The sequence below is a fragment of the Heloderma suspectum genome, chromosome 1 (assembly GCF_057233095.1).
Source record: "Heloderma suspectum isolate Gila_16-S chromosome 1, 16-S_ref, whole genome shotgun sequence".
Taxonomy (NCBI): Eukaryota; Metazoa; Chordata; class Lepidosauria; order Squamata; family Helodermatidae; genus Heloderma; species Heloderma suspectum.
The window spans coordinates 441,108,374-441,122,885 of record NC_139458.1 but is presented as its reverse complement, the minus strand read 5'-3'; the positions used below and the strand labels follow the sequence as shown (position 1 = coordinate 441,122,885).

Below are 14,512 nucleotides of genomic sequence, written 5' to 3'. Positions count from 1 at the left end.
GTGCCTCCGCTCGTTGGCGGCGCGGCTCAGCGGGCCCCCGCGTGCAGGAGCAGCCTTCGTCCGCGGCGCGCCAGTCCCGGCCGGCCGGCGCCCTCCCGGGCAGGCCTCGGCGGAGCTGCGTGGGCCTGCTCTGGGCGGCGCTCGGCCGGCCCTCCGGGGAGGCCTCGAGGCCCCCGGCTCGCGCCGCGGGGGCCCCGGGGGCGGCCGCCTCGGGGAGCGCCGCGGCTCCAGCTCCCCAGCGCCGAGCGATCCGCGGGGCGGGGCGGGGCGGGGCGGGGCGGGCGGAAGCGACGTCAGCGCCCGTCGTCTCTGGGAGCCTGCGCGGCCGCCATCTTGGCTGCGTCGGCCGGGACGGGCGCTGCGCGGGAGACCAGGTGAGCTGCCGCGCGCGGATCCCGCCGCCCCCTCCTGGGCGCCGTTCTCGGCCGCCCCAACGGCCCCCGGCCGCCCGGCGGCGGCGGCTCCCGCGAAGCGCCGCGTGTGGGCGGCGGCGAACCCCCCGCATCGTGGCGCGCCCTCCGGGGGCCCCGCGAGTTGCCCGCGGGCGGCCTTCTCCCGGCCGAAGAGCGCGGCCCGCCTCTGAGGAGCCGCCGCGGCCCCGCGAAGCCGACGCGCCGGTGACTTTTATAGCCCGTGCCAGGGAGGGGGCCGTGCGGCTCGCCGGATGCGCGGCTCTCCGTATGGCTCCAGCTCCCCTCGCCCTTCGCCGCTGGCCAAACTGGCTAGAGCTGATGAGAGCCCTCCCGCAACAGCAGCCGGAGATCCATGTGCTCCCTACCCCGCCTATGCCTATCCAACAGTCGGCCAGTTCTGGAATTATAGAGTTGGGGGGACCCTCAGAGATAATCTAGCCCAACCTCCTGGTCACTGCAGGCTCTGTACTGCAGGGTGCAGCTACAGCACCCCAAGATGGGTGGCTATCCAGCGTCTGCTTAAATACCTTCAGGAAAGGAGAACCCACCACCCCCAAAGGAAATTTGTTCCATTGCCGATCGGCTATCGCTGTTAGGAATTCCTCCTAATATTTAGCCAAAATCTGCTTCTCTGTTATTTCCACCTGTTGGTTCTAGTCCTGCCCTTGAGAACAACAGAGAACAAGTTTTGCTCCATCTTCTGCATGACAGCCTTTCAAATATTTGAAGACTGCTATCATGTCTTCCTTTTCTCTTCTGGGTAAACACACCCAGCTTTTTTAACCGTTCCTCATAGGACTTGATTTCCAGACCCCTCACCATCCTGGTCTCTCTTCTTCTCCAGTTTGTCAATATCTTTCTTAAAATGGGACACCCAGAACTGGGCATTATACTCCAAATGTGGCCTGATGGTACATGGGGATTCTAAATAGGGTTGGATTCTGTTGGTATATCGACCAATCTGCTGTGTCACAGTCTCCCTCTCCAAGCTCACTGGAGGTGGTACTGGAGACTCCAGGGTTTTTGGTCTTGAACATTCATGCCAAGGCCACCTTACTTAGAGCGGCTTGGGACTTCATGGCTGCTATGACAACCGCCTGTCTACAATAACATCTGGCCCTATGCATGTGGCAAGACACACACACTCTGGATCTTCTGTTCTGGTTTAGGGGACAATGACCTGTCGGTGGAGGAGGAGCCAGAAATTGCTCCATTGTCCTGGATAGATCATTCTCTGGTCAAATTTGATTTTTTAACTACTTTAGCCCCTGTAGAGGCAGTGTACCTTTTGTGCTCGTCCGCCCCTAGAGGAAGGGAACACGTACCCGGGATCCGAATGACTTCCTGAAGTCTCTTGAACTGTTTCCTGCAGTTTTAGCTGGCAGTCCTGAACAGACAGGTCTCTGCTCAGAATAAGGAGATGACTCGAGCCATCAATACAATCGCTCCCAAACATCTTTGGCCCAATTGTAGAGCCACATCAGCTGCTTAATTTTTCAAGGAGCTGAGGGCAATAAAACACGTCAACAACTAGAACATAGGTGGTGGGAAATGCATAGTGAGCACAATTGAGCGCAAGTGAGGAACCATTTATTTATTATTTACTGAATTTATTAATCACCCATCTGGCCGGTCACCCAGCCACTCTGGGCGATGTACAGCAATACAACAGTTTTAAAACAATGAAATTCTAGTTTAAAATGTCATATTTCTAAAAATACCCTAACCCATCCCAAATGCCTGCCTGAACAACCACGTTTTGAATGTGTGGCGGAAGCTCATTAAAGAGGGGGCATGACTGAGTTCCCTAGGGAGGCAGTTCCACAAAGTGGGGGCCACCACAGAGAAGGGCCTCTCCCTCGCCCTCACCAGCCTAGCTGTCCTGGCTGATGGGACAGAGAGAAGGCCATCGAAGGCTGATCTTGTTAAGCGACCTGTCTGGTGTTGTTGGAGGAGCTCCTTAAGATAGGCTGGGCTGGAACCATATAGGGTTTTAAAGATCAAAACCAACATCTTGAATTTGGCCCGGAAAGCAACTGTTAACCAGTGCAACTCCTTCGGCACTAGGGTGATGTGATCACGCCGGTGGCTGCCTTTAATCAGGCGAACCGCCGCGTTCTGTACCAGCTGCAGCTTCCGAACCATCTTCAAGGGTAGCCCCATGTAGAATGCATTACAGTAGTCTAGCCAAGAGGAGACTAGGGCATGTACTACCGATGGGAGCAGATAGTCAGGAAGGTAGGAGCGCAGCCGCCGTATCAGATGGAGTTGGTACAGCGCTGTCTGGCTCACAGCTGACACCTGAGTCTCCATGGACAGCTGGGAGTCTAAAATGACCCCCGGGCTGTGGACCTGGTCTTTCAAGGGTAGCCAAACCCCATTCAACACCAGGTCAACATCCCCCAACCTCCCCTTGTCTCCCACCAAAAGTACCTCGGTCTTGTCAGGGTTCAGGTTATTCTTCCCCATCCAGCTACTCACCATCTCCAGACAATTGGACAGGGATTCTACAGCTAACCTTGGTGAAGATTTAAACAAAAGGTACAGCCGCGTGTCATCCGCATATTGATGACATTGCACCCCAAACCTCCTGATGATAGCCCCCAGCGGCTTCACATAGATGTTAAATAGCATCAGGGAGAGGATAGAACTCTGTGGCACCCCAGAAGTGAGTGGCCACGGGTCCGAAGGACCGGAACCACTGTAATACAGTGTCTCCAGTGCCCAACCCCTGCAGGCGGTCCAGGAAGATACCATCGTCAACGGTATCAAAAGCCGCTGAGAGGTTGAGGAGAACAAGGAAGGAGCATTCGCCCCTATCCAAAGCCTTCCTCATATCATCCACCAAGGTGACCAAGGCCGTTTCTGTCCCATGCTCAGGTCTGAAGCCCGATTGAAATGGATCTAGAGAATTGGCTTCTTTGAAGTGTGCCTTCAACTGCATCGCCACCACCCACTCAAAAATGCCCCAAAATGGCAGATTTGAAACTGGGCGAAAGTTGTTCAAAACTTGGGGATCCAAGGACGGCTTTTTTAAAAGCGGTCTTATCACTGCCTCCTTGAGAGCTGATGGCATCACTCTCTCTTCAAGGGAGGAGTTCACCACCACCTTGATCCCCTCACCCAGCCTCTCTGCAGCTCATAATGAGCCAAGATGGGCAAGGATCAAGTAAGCAGGCGGTCGGCTTTACAGATGAGAGCATCTTGTCCACTTCATCAGAAGGAAGAAGCTGGAACCAATCCCACAAAACCGGTTTGCCACTGACCGCCTCTTGCTCGCTAACTATCCACAGTGCACAGAATAACACTCCTAATCCATTTTTGGACTTAGTGTGTGGCGGTGATGGCAAAGAAATTCTATTTCTCCGCCACTGTTGGATTTGCAAAATATTGGCCAGCTGAACTGTTTCAAGTGGAGAGGAACCGTCCTGCTGTGGGGGAGAGCAGGGCACCCTCCACAGCTCACTGTGGCCAGTTTGCATTGCATTTTGTGGATGAAGTTGCTCACATATTTTTTCAGCATAGTTTTAACAGAGTCAGAGATAGATGTAACTAGGACACGGTCTAGTCTAGTTGTGATGGTCGTATTTCAGCTTGTACAGCTTGAGGATGTGGACAAGCAGCCTGGAGGACTGAGACCCACCACCTGCCCTTTGGATCAGTGGTGATCCTAACTAAGAACATAAGAGTCATACTGGATCAGACAAAGGCATCTCTAGTCCAGCATTCCCTTCACACAGTGGCCAACCCAATGCTCCCCTTGGGAAACCCACAAGCAGAACATGAGGGCAAAAGCACCCTCCCAGTTGTGTTCCCCAGCAACTTCTATTCTGAGGCAAGTTGCCTCTGATACTGGAGGTAATATACAGCCATCATGACTTATATCTATGATAGCCTTATTCTCCAGGAATTTGTCTAATTCTCTTGTAAATCTACCCAAATTAGTGGCTAGTGAATCCCATGGTTTAATTATTAAACTAATAGTTTTCAGCTATTAAAACCTGTCAGGTTAGGGCTTAATATCTGTTGTTCTTATTATTGTTTTTAGGGAGGGTGTAGTGCCTACTGTCTTAAAAATGGTAGTGGCTAAACCCCTGTTAAAGAAGTCAAATGCTGTCCTCTGGTCTTGAATAAGTATCATCCAGTATCACATGTGCTATTCTGTCCTGGACCTCTCAGCAACCTTAGATACCATCGACCGTGATATCCTTCTGAGTTCATAGAATAGAATCATAGAATAGTAGGGTTGGAAGGGGCCTGTGAGACCATCGAGTCCAACCCCCAGAGTTGTCTGGCTGGGTTGAGTTTGTGGGACATGGTGTTAGGATGGTTCAGGTTCTTCCTGGATGGAAGGATCCAGATGATCGTGTGGGAGGGGGGGTCTTCTACTCCATTTCATGGCCTTTGGCTTGTAGGGAATGTTAGCCGAGGAGCCTCAGCGTTCTATCTTGCCCCCTGTGCTATTTACAACAAAGCCTCTGGGAGGGGCTGCAGTGCCATCAATATGCTGATGACACACACAGGTCTAAGTCACAGTTCCATCTATGCATCCCAGGGAAGCTGTGGAACTCCTGCACAGGAGTCATAGAATCATAGAATAGTAGGGTTGGAAGGGGCCTACAAGGCCATCGAGTCCAACCCCCAAAGTCTGGAGGAAGTTCTGGGATGGATGAGCTAACAAGCTGAATGTTGTCCAGGCAAGATGGTACTTCTGTTGGTAGGGGAATCTGCTGGTCTGGGTGGAAAGATGTGACCAGTGTTGGATGGGGTTGCGCTCCCCACGAAAGACCAGGTGCGCAGCTTGGGGGCCCTCCTGGATGCAACACTATCAGTGGAGGGACAGTTGGGCATTGCTGGCCAGTAGTGCCTTTTATCAGCCTTGGCTGGTTCACCAGCTGTACTCCTGTCTGGAGAAAGCAGACCTTGTGCACGAATCACATCCAGAATGGACTACCGTAATGCACTATGTGTGACGTTGCCTCTGAGGATGATTTGAAAGTTTCAGCTGGTACAGAATGCAGCTGAATGGTTGCTTCTGTGGGCCGGGCAACTGAAGCATATAACACCGGTTCTGTACCAGCTGCACTGTTTAAAATAGTGGTGGGCATCTTTGGCTTGGGACTAGCTTATTTCCAGGACAGCCAACACTGGTATGAACCTGCACAGCCATTAAGGTCAGCTTCTGAGGCCCACCGGTGAGGTCCCTCGGTCTGGCTAGCACCAGAGACAAAGCCTTTTCAATGGTGGCCGATCACTGTGGAACTCCCGGTCTCCTTGTGTCTTTTTAAACAGGTTTTAAAAACCTGCTTCTTTTACTTCACTAATTTGAAATTGGCTCAGGCTTTAAAATTACACTTTTATAATACATTATTTCTGTTGTCATTATCTTGTTGATAGGTTGCCATTTTCTCTTTCTGGCCAATTCAAGGGGTAGTTCACAAAAACAATTCACTGTTTCCAGAGGGGTAGCCTTTGGGCTGGTTTGCATGTCACAATAAGCCACCATGGGTTAATGGGTTGTTCTAGGGTTATTCAAGGGTTGCTTAATCCCAAGTCTGCATGACACAACAAGCTGTGGCGCGCCCCTCCCGTGGCGTGATATTCAAAATGGGGGACGGCACAGATCTTGGCGCCCACAGGTCAAGGAACCCATGGTGGCTTATCATGACACGTGGACCGGCACTTTGTGTTATTCTGTTGGAGCAAAAACAACAAAGAGTGTTCTGGTACCTTAAAGACTAACAAGACGATTGTGGCATAGGTTTTCATGGTCTAGAGTGCACTTATTTATTTATGGTCCACAAAAGCAGGGATGTACAGAAGGTGGATTGGGATCTCCTGATAGCTCTCTGGAGGATTTGCAGTAGATCAGGAAGCATTTCCAACTCCCTATGATTAAACAGTAGCAAAAACAAAAGGGCCTTTCCCCTTCCTAAATTAGACTGCTAAAACTCCAGAAAATGCATGGGGAAGCAGGAGCAGTTTGTATGTGAAATGTGGACAAGCTCCAGTTCTGGTACTAAAACCAAATTCCTGGGCTGGGCATGAGCTCTAGGGTGCCTTGTTCCTCAATTCTGCATCTGCCTTCCTGAGCCACCATTTCGCTCCTGGTTCCAGTTGGTGGACTTCAGAGTTCTGGGGGGAACAAAATAGATCTCATAAGCCTGAAGTCTGCCCACCCCTGTACAAAAGCTTATGCCAAAATAAAACTTGTTAAGGCTGCAATCCTATGCACACTTACCAGGGAGTAAGCCTCATTTAATATAGTGGGACTTAATCTTGAGTAAACATGCTTAGGATTGCACTGCAAGTCTTGAAGGTGCCACAAGACTCTGTTGCTTTAAAAAAAAAAACCAATTCAGGAAAACCAAAGAACTGAGCCAAGCTATATTCTATCGAAGAAAGCAAAAAAGTGTGTGTATGTGTGCATGAACACACACACTCACATACGGCCAACATGTCTGTTGTTGTTGTTCAGTCGTGCAGTCGTGTCCGACTCTTCGTGACCCCATGGACCATAGCACGCCAGGCCTTCCTGTCCTGCGCTCTCTCCCGGAGCGTGCTCAAGTTCATATTCATTGCATCCGTGATGCTATCTAGCCATCTCATCCTCTGCCGTCCCCTTCTCCTTTTGCCTTCAGTCTTTCCCAGCATCAGGGTCTTTTCCAGGGAGTTTTCTCTTCGCATTAGGTGGCCAAAATATTGGAGCTTCAGCTTCATTATCTGTCCTTCCAAAGAGCAGTCAGGGTTGATTTCCTTTAGGATGGACTGATTTGACCTCCTTGCAGTCCAGGGGACTCGTAAGAGTCTTCTCCAGCACCACAGTTCGAAAGCATCAATTCTTCGGCGCTCAGCCTTCCTTATAGTCCAGCTCTCACAGCCATACATTACTACTGGGAAAACCATAGCTTTGATTAGACGGACCTTTGTCGGCAAGGTGATGTCTCTGCTTCTTACTATGCTGTCTAGGTTGGCCATAGCTTTCCTCCCAAGGAGCAAGCGTCTTTTAATTTCATGGCTACAGTCACCGTCTGCGGTGATCTTGGAGCCCAAGAAAGTAAAATCTGTCACTGCTTCCATTTCTTCCCCTTCTATATGCCAGGAAGTGATAGGGCCAGATGCCATGATCTTCGTTTTTTTAATGTTGAGTTTCAAACCAGCTTTTGCACTCTCCTCTTTCACCCTCAACAAGAGGCTCTTGAGATCCTCTTCGCTTTCTGCCATTAGGGTGGTATCGTCTGCATATCGGAGGTTGTTGACAATTCTCCCGGCAATCTGAATTCCGACCTGTGATTCATCCAACCCGGCGTTTCTAATGATGTACTCTGCATATAAGTTAAATAAGCAGGGCGACAATATGCAGCCTTGTCGTACTCCTTTCCCAATTTTGAACCAATCGGTTGTTCCATCTCTGGTTCTTACTGTTGCTTCTTGACCCTCGTACAGGTTTCTCAGGAGACAGGTAAGGTGGTCTGGTACTCCCATCACTTTAAGAATTTGCCACAGTTTGTTGTGATCCACACAATCCAAGGCTTTAGCGTAGTCAATGAAGCAGAAATAGACGTTTTTCTGGAATTCTCTTGCTTTCTCCATGATGCAGCGAATGTTGGCGATTTGATCTCTAGTTCCTCTGCCTCTTCGAAACCCAGCTTGTACTTCCGGTAGTTCTCGGTTCGCATACTGCTGAAGCCTAGCTTGTAGGACTTTGAGCATCACCTTGCTGGCATGTGAAATGAGCGCAATTGTGCGGTAGTTTGAACACTCTTTGGCGTTGCCCTTCTTTGGAATTGGAATGTAAACTGACCTTTTCCAGTCTTGCGGCCACTGTTGAGTGTTCCAGATTTGTTGGCATATTGAATGCAGCACTTTAACAGCATCATCTTTTAGGATTTTAAATAGCTCGACTGGAATACTGTCATCTCCGCTAGCTTTGTTGTTACTAATGCTTCCTAAGGCCCACTTGACTTCACTCTCGAGCATGTCCGGCTCAAGTTCAGTGACCGCACTATCATGGCTATCAGGGACATTCAAATCTTTCCTGTATAGTTCTTCTGTGTATTCTTGCCACCTGTTCTTAATCTCATCTTCTGTTAGGTCCCTGCCTTCTTTGTCCTTTATCATGCCCGTCTTTGCACAAAACGTTCCCTTGAGGTCTCCAATTTTTTTGAAGAGATCTCTAGTCTTTCCCATTCTGTTGTTTTCCTCGATTTCTTTGCATTGTTCATTTAAGAAGGCCTTCTTGTCTCTCCTTGCTATTCTCTGGAACTCTGCATTCAGTTGGGTATATCTTCCCCTTTCTCCCTTGCTTTTCGCTTCCCTTCTTTCGTGAGCTACTTGTAAAGCCTCATCAGACAGCCACTTGGCTTTCTTGCATTTCTTTTTCTTTGGGACGGATTTCGTTGCTGCCTCCTGAACAATGTTACGGACCTCCGTCCATAGTTCCTCAGGCACTCTGTCTATCAGGTCTAATCCCTGAAATCTATTCCTCACCTCCACTGTATATTCATCAGGGATATGATTTAGGTCATACCTGAAAGGTTTAGTGGCTTTCCCTACGTTCTTCAATTTAAGCCGAAATTTTGCAAGAAGCAGCTCATGATCTGAGCCACAGTCAGCTCCAGGTCTTGTTTTTACTGACTGTATGGAGCTTCTCCATCTTTGGCTGCAAAGGACATAATCAATCTGATTTCGATATTGACCATCTGGTGACGTCCATGTGTAGAGTCGCCTCTTGTGCTGTTGGAAAAGAGTGTTTGCTATGATCAGCATGTTCTCTTGGCAAAACTCTATTAGCTTTTGTCCTGCTTCATTTTGTACACCAAGGCCATGCCTGCCTGTTATCCCGGTGATTTCTTGACTTCCTACTTTAGCATTCCAATCCCCTATGATGAAGGGGACATCTTTTTTTGGTGTTAGTTCTAGAAGGTGTTGTAGGTCTTCATAGAACCGATCAACCTCAGCTTCTTCAGCCTCAGTGGTTGGGGCATAGACTTGAATTACTGTGATGTTGAATGGTTTGCCTTGGATTCGTACTGAGATCATTCTATCATTTTTAAGATTGTAGCCCAGTACTGCTTTTCCCACCCTTTTGTTGACTATGAGTGCTACTCCATTTCTTCTAAGGGATTCTTGCCCACAATAGTAGATATGATGGTCACCTGAATTAAATTCGCCCATGCCTGTCCATTTGAGTTCGCTGACTCCCAAGATGTCGATGTTCAATCTTGCCATCTCATAGAATCATAGAATAGTAGTAGGGTTGGAAGGGGCCTACAAGGCCATCGAGTCCAACCCCCTGCTCAATGCAGGAATCCAAGTCAGAGCATCCCTGACAAATGGCTGTCCAGCCTCGTCTTGAAGGCCTCCAGTGTGGGAGAGCCCACCACCTCCCCAGGTAATTGGTTCCATTGCCGTATTGCTCTGACACTCAGGAAGTTTTTCCTGATGTTCAGTCGGAATCTGGCTTCCTGTAACTTGAGCCCATTATTCCGTGTCCTGCACTCTGGGATGATCAAGAAGAGATCCTGGCCTTCTTCTCTGGGACAACCTTTCAAGTACTTGAAGAGTGCTATCATATCTCCCCTCAGTCTTCTCTTCTCAAGGCTAAACATGCCCAGTTCTTTCAGTCTCTCTTCATAGGGCTTTGTTTCCAGTCCCCTGATCATCTTTGTTGCCCTCCTTTGAACCCTCTCCAGCTTGTCTGCATCCTTCTTAAAGTGTGGTGCCCAGAACTGGACACAGTACTCCAGATGAGGCCTAACCAGTGCTGAGTAGAGGGGAACTAGTACTTCCCGGGATTTGGAAGCGATGCTTCTATGAATGCAGCCCAAAATAGCATTTGCCTTTTTTGCAGCCACATCACACTGTTGGCTCATATTCAGCTTGTGATCGACGACAATTCCAAGATCCTTCTCGCTCGTAGTGTGGTTGAGCCACGTATCCCCCATCTTGTAACTGTGCATTTGGTTTCTTTTTCCTAGGTGCAGAACTTGGCATTTGTCCCTATTAAATGCCATTCTGTTGTTTTCTGCCCAGCACTCCAGTCTATCCAGATCACTTTGAATTTTGTTTCTGTCTTCCAAAGTATTAGCTATCCCTCCCAATTTTGTGTCATCTGCAAATCTGATCAGCATTCCCTGCACCTCCTCCTCCAAGTCATTAATAAAAATGTTGAAGAGCACTGGGCCCAGGACTGAGCCCTGCGGTACCCCACTCGTTACCTCTCCCCAGCTTGAGAAGGTCCCATTGATAAGCACTCTTTGAGTCCGATTCTGTAGCCAACTGTGGATCCACCGGATCGTTGTTTCATCTAGCCCACTTCGAGCTAGTTTGCTCATCAGGATATCATGGGGCACTTTGTCGAAAGCTTTGCTGAAGTCGAGGTATATGATGTCTACAGCATTCCCACGGTCTACAAGGGAGGTGACTTGATCAAAAAATGAGATCAGATTTGTCTGGCAGGACTTGTTTTTGACAAATCCATGTTGGCTTCGAGTAATCACGGCATTGTTGTCAAGGTGCTTCCAGATGGATTGCTTTATGATCTGCTCCAGAATTTTCCCAGGGATTGATGTCAGACTGACTGGTCTGTAGTTCCCAGGTTCCTCCTTTTTACCCTTTTTGAAGATAGGGACAACGTTAGCCCTCCTCCAGTCATCTGGCACTTCCCCTGTCCTCCATGATTTCTCAAAGAGAATAGACAGCGGTTCTGAGAGTTCTTCTGCCAGTTCCTTTATGACTCTAGGATGCAGTTCATCTGGCCCTGGAGATTTGAACTCATTCAAAGTAATGAGGTGTTCCTTGACCATATGCCTGTCGATCTCAAGCTGCAATCCTGCCCCTTCAGCCTGTACTTCGCCTTTGCCAGGGGGGTCATAGACCCTCTTTTGGGAGAAGACTGAGCCAAAGTAGGAATTGAGCACCTCTGCCTTTTCTTTGTCCTCTGTTATCATTTTGCCATCCTTATTTAATAGCTGAAACATGAATTTGGAAATACCCTCTGCTCTTCCCCAGTAGTATATTGGACACCTTCCAACCTGAGGGGCTCATCTTCCGGCGTCATCTCTTTTAGCCTTGTGATACGTTCCACGGGGTTTTCTTGGCAAGAATACTGGAGTGGCTTGCCATTTCCTTCTCCAGGGGACCACATTTTGTCAGAATTCTCCGCCATGACCTGTCTGTCTTGGGTGGCCCTGCACGGCATAGCTTATGGCTTCACTGAGTTACGCAAGCCCCTTCGCCACAACAAGGCAGTGATCCATGAAGGGGCATAAGCCAAAGACATGCATTCAGTTCCTTCATACTACCTGGCTTCACCTTTTCCTCCTTCACATACTGGTCAAGCAACTTACACTATCCTCTTCAAACGGTACAGGAAGGGGTGCTTTTGCCCAAGGGTTAGATCCTGTATGTTCATAAATCTGTACCAGTTTGGACTTCACTGCTATCAGAAGCTTCTTTTTACCATTGGAAGCTTCTTTTTACCATTATGTTAGGAACATAAAGCGGCCTTTCTGTTCCTAAAGTTAGTTTATGTATGACTTTGTTTGCTCATAAAATTATCATTACATTTTAAAACTTTTAAGAGTAAACGCAGTAAATTTGTAATTATTGTCTGAATAAATTAGAACTACATTAAATGACTGCTACAGCATCAGAAACACAGTTTCTGTTCTTTAGAACAAAACCCAAGCTGTCAAGAATGCAGAATGGTGACTCACATGCTGGGAAACTGAGCATAAAAATCAGTAAAATATACTTTAGATCAATAATGTTAATAAGGAATGAAGGAACTAACTATGCTGGGAATCTTACAGAGAGGATTAAAATATTTTCCCCCATAGCTTCATTATTTCCAGACATTTTACATCTCTAGTGTTTCTATAAAAGTGTTCTTATTACTTAGTTTTTAGAAATCATTTTGGGGGGAGTAAGGGCTGGGTAACAATATATAAATACTTTGTTTTAAATTCTAAAAGAAAATATTTCATAATCCAAAAGTTGAGTTTTTCGGGGGAAAACAGGAACAATCATTTTTTCCCCACATTTTCCCAGGTTTTTTTTCTGGGCCTTCACATCTCTATGTATGCCACTGGTTCTCTCCATTCCATCAGGCTTCTATTATGCCCACCGTCCCTCTAGTACAGGCCTGGCTTGTCCGAAAATGTTCCCTGGTGCTTAACCAAAAAATATTTTAAATTATTGTTGCTGCTTTTAAATGTTTGAAAAAATATTTTAACATCTTTTATCATTGGTTGTATTGTATTTCTTTTTATTATGCGTGCTGCCCTGCGAGCTCAGCTGTAGGGTGACTCATAAATTTAATAACAATAAATAAATAAACTCCTCCCTACATTGCTGTCTCATCCTTGCATTGAGATTCCAGCTTTGCCTGTCTTTCTTGCCTTACCTGTGGAACAGTTAGCATTTCAGAGAAAGCTACTTTGGAGGCCCTGCCTTTCATCCTCACACCCAGCAACTTAAATTTGTCTTCCAGGACCTCACGACTACATTTCCCCACATCACTGATAACAACGTACACCATGGCCACTGATTCCACCCCAGCACTACCTGTGAAGCTATCTGGGTGGCACGTGATGTCCACACCCTTTGCACCAAGCAGTCTACTTGCCCCTCACAAGCCCAGCTGTTTATGTGTGTAATGATGGAATCTCCCGCTACCACAAGGCCCCCGACCCCGGAGACCCATCCTCAGCACGAGAGGATATTTGTTCCTCTTCTGCAGAATAGGTCCTTTCCCAGGGATCATTTCCCTCTTCCCCAGACTGACAGCTCCTTTCCCCAAGACTGGCACTCTCCATGACAGCAGTCCCCCAGGGATTGGGTGCCAGTAACAGGTCCCCGGAGGTGTGGTCCGCCAACCTCTCTGCCCCTCTCAGCTTCTCCAGACCTGTGACCTTGGCTTCTGGGGAACAAAACTGTTCCCTGAGGGCCAGGAGCTCAGTACACTGAGCACACACCCACGACTTCTGTCCAGCTGGCAGATAGTCATATGTGTGACATGCAGTGCGACGTGCCGGAGAGCTCCCACGCCCCTGCTGGCTTTCTACCGCATACCTGTTTCGTTTATTGTTATTATTTAGTTTGTTTAAAAATTGTTTTGAGAGATATATGTTGTCTCTGTGTGTGCTGTCAGTTTATATGTTTTTATGTAAATGGTTTTGCACTTTGTATAATGTATTTTTAATGGTTTTTAATCTTTGTGAACCACCTAGAGAGCTTTGGATATGGGGTGGTGTAGAAATATAATAAATGAGCATGAAATGAAATTTTACTTGGAAACCCGAGTTGCATGCCAGCAGAAGGCAGGAGAGGGTTGACTGCTGTGGCTTCCTTCTCCTGTTGCGAAACTCACATGGGTGCTTAAGTCACCTGTGTGCTTCACTTCTTTATACCTCTGGTTCTTCCTTGTTTGTCTGCCTCTCCTCATTTCCTTCTTGCTTTTGCAGCCAGGGCCTAGTGCAAGATGGGAGGAGGAGTAGCGCCTGCCTGAGCAACTGGAGCGCCTTCATGGAACCTTGGCCCATGCCCAGCTGCGCCATGGGGATTGCCAGGGAAACCACAGGCCCGGTGGATGGAGGCGCCAGCCAGAGCCTTTGCCCAGAGCCTTGCTCGAGGAACCCTCATTGGGGAGGGCAGAAGGATGCTTCCCTGGACATGCTGGCCACAGCAGGAGCATGCGTGCGTGAGGCAGCCACAGCAGCGGCGCCCCCTGTAGAAAGTTGTCTGCAGGAAGAGTGGCTGAAGCAGCAGAGCCCCCGAGGCCAGAAAAGGGGGCTGGCAGAAGCAGGCGGCGAGGTGCTGCCTCCAGAGCAGCTGCAGACGCGAGCAGAGGAGGCGAGCCCTCTGGGAGCCCTTGGTACGTTTCGGGCGCCGTCCTGGCTAGATGCCTTGGCCAGGATAACAATAACTATGGTCCCGAGAACCTCCCACAGAAGGAAGCTCGCAGCAGGGGACTTTCCCCTCCCCGCCTCCCCATGTGCCCACCAAAAAGCCTCTCCCAGGGTTGCAGGGGAGTTTCCACAGCAGCTTAGGATGGTGCACGGGGGGCTGCAGGAGAGGGGGGCATTGCAAAGCTA

At 48.8% G+C, this 14,512-nt stretch overlaps 1 protein-coding gene across 13 annotated transcripts in view; it reads left to right on the top strand.

Moving 5' to 3' along the window:
• Positions 1-275: 275 nt before the first annotated feature.
• GTF3C2 (general transcription factor IIIC subunit 2) overlaps positions 276-14,512 on the top strand; it is a 36,411-nt gene continuing 22,174 nt past the window's right edge. For 11 of the 13 annotated variants that reach the window (XR_014788435.1, XM_084839359.1, XM_084839272.1 and 8 more), the window contains exons 1-2: positions 301-374; positions 13,883-14,292. Coding sequence is in view for 12 of the 13 variants with exons in the window: in XM_084839359.1 (XP_084695485.1) it covers positions 13,944-14,292 (349 nt within the window). In the remaining variant the exon portion in view is untranslated. Of the gene's footprint in view, positions 375-4,180; positions 4,272-13,882; positions 14,293-14,512 lie in introns of those variants that run through there. The other 2 variants (XM_084838428.1, XM_084838340.1) reach the window with 2 other exon arrangements.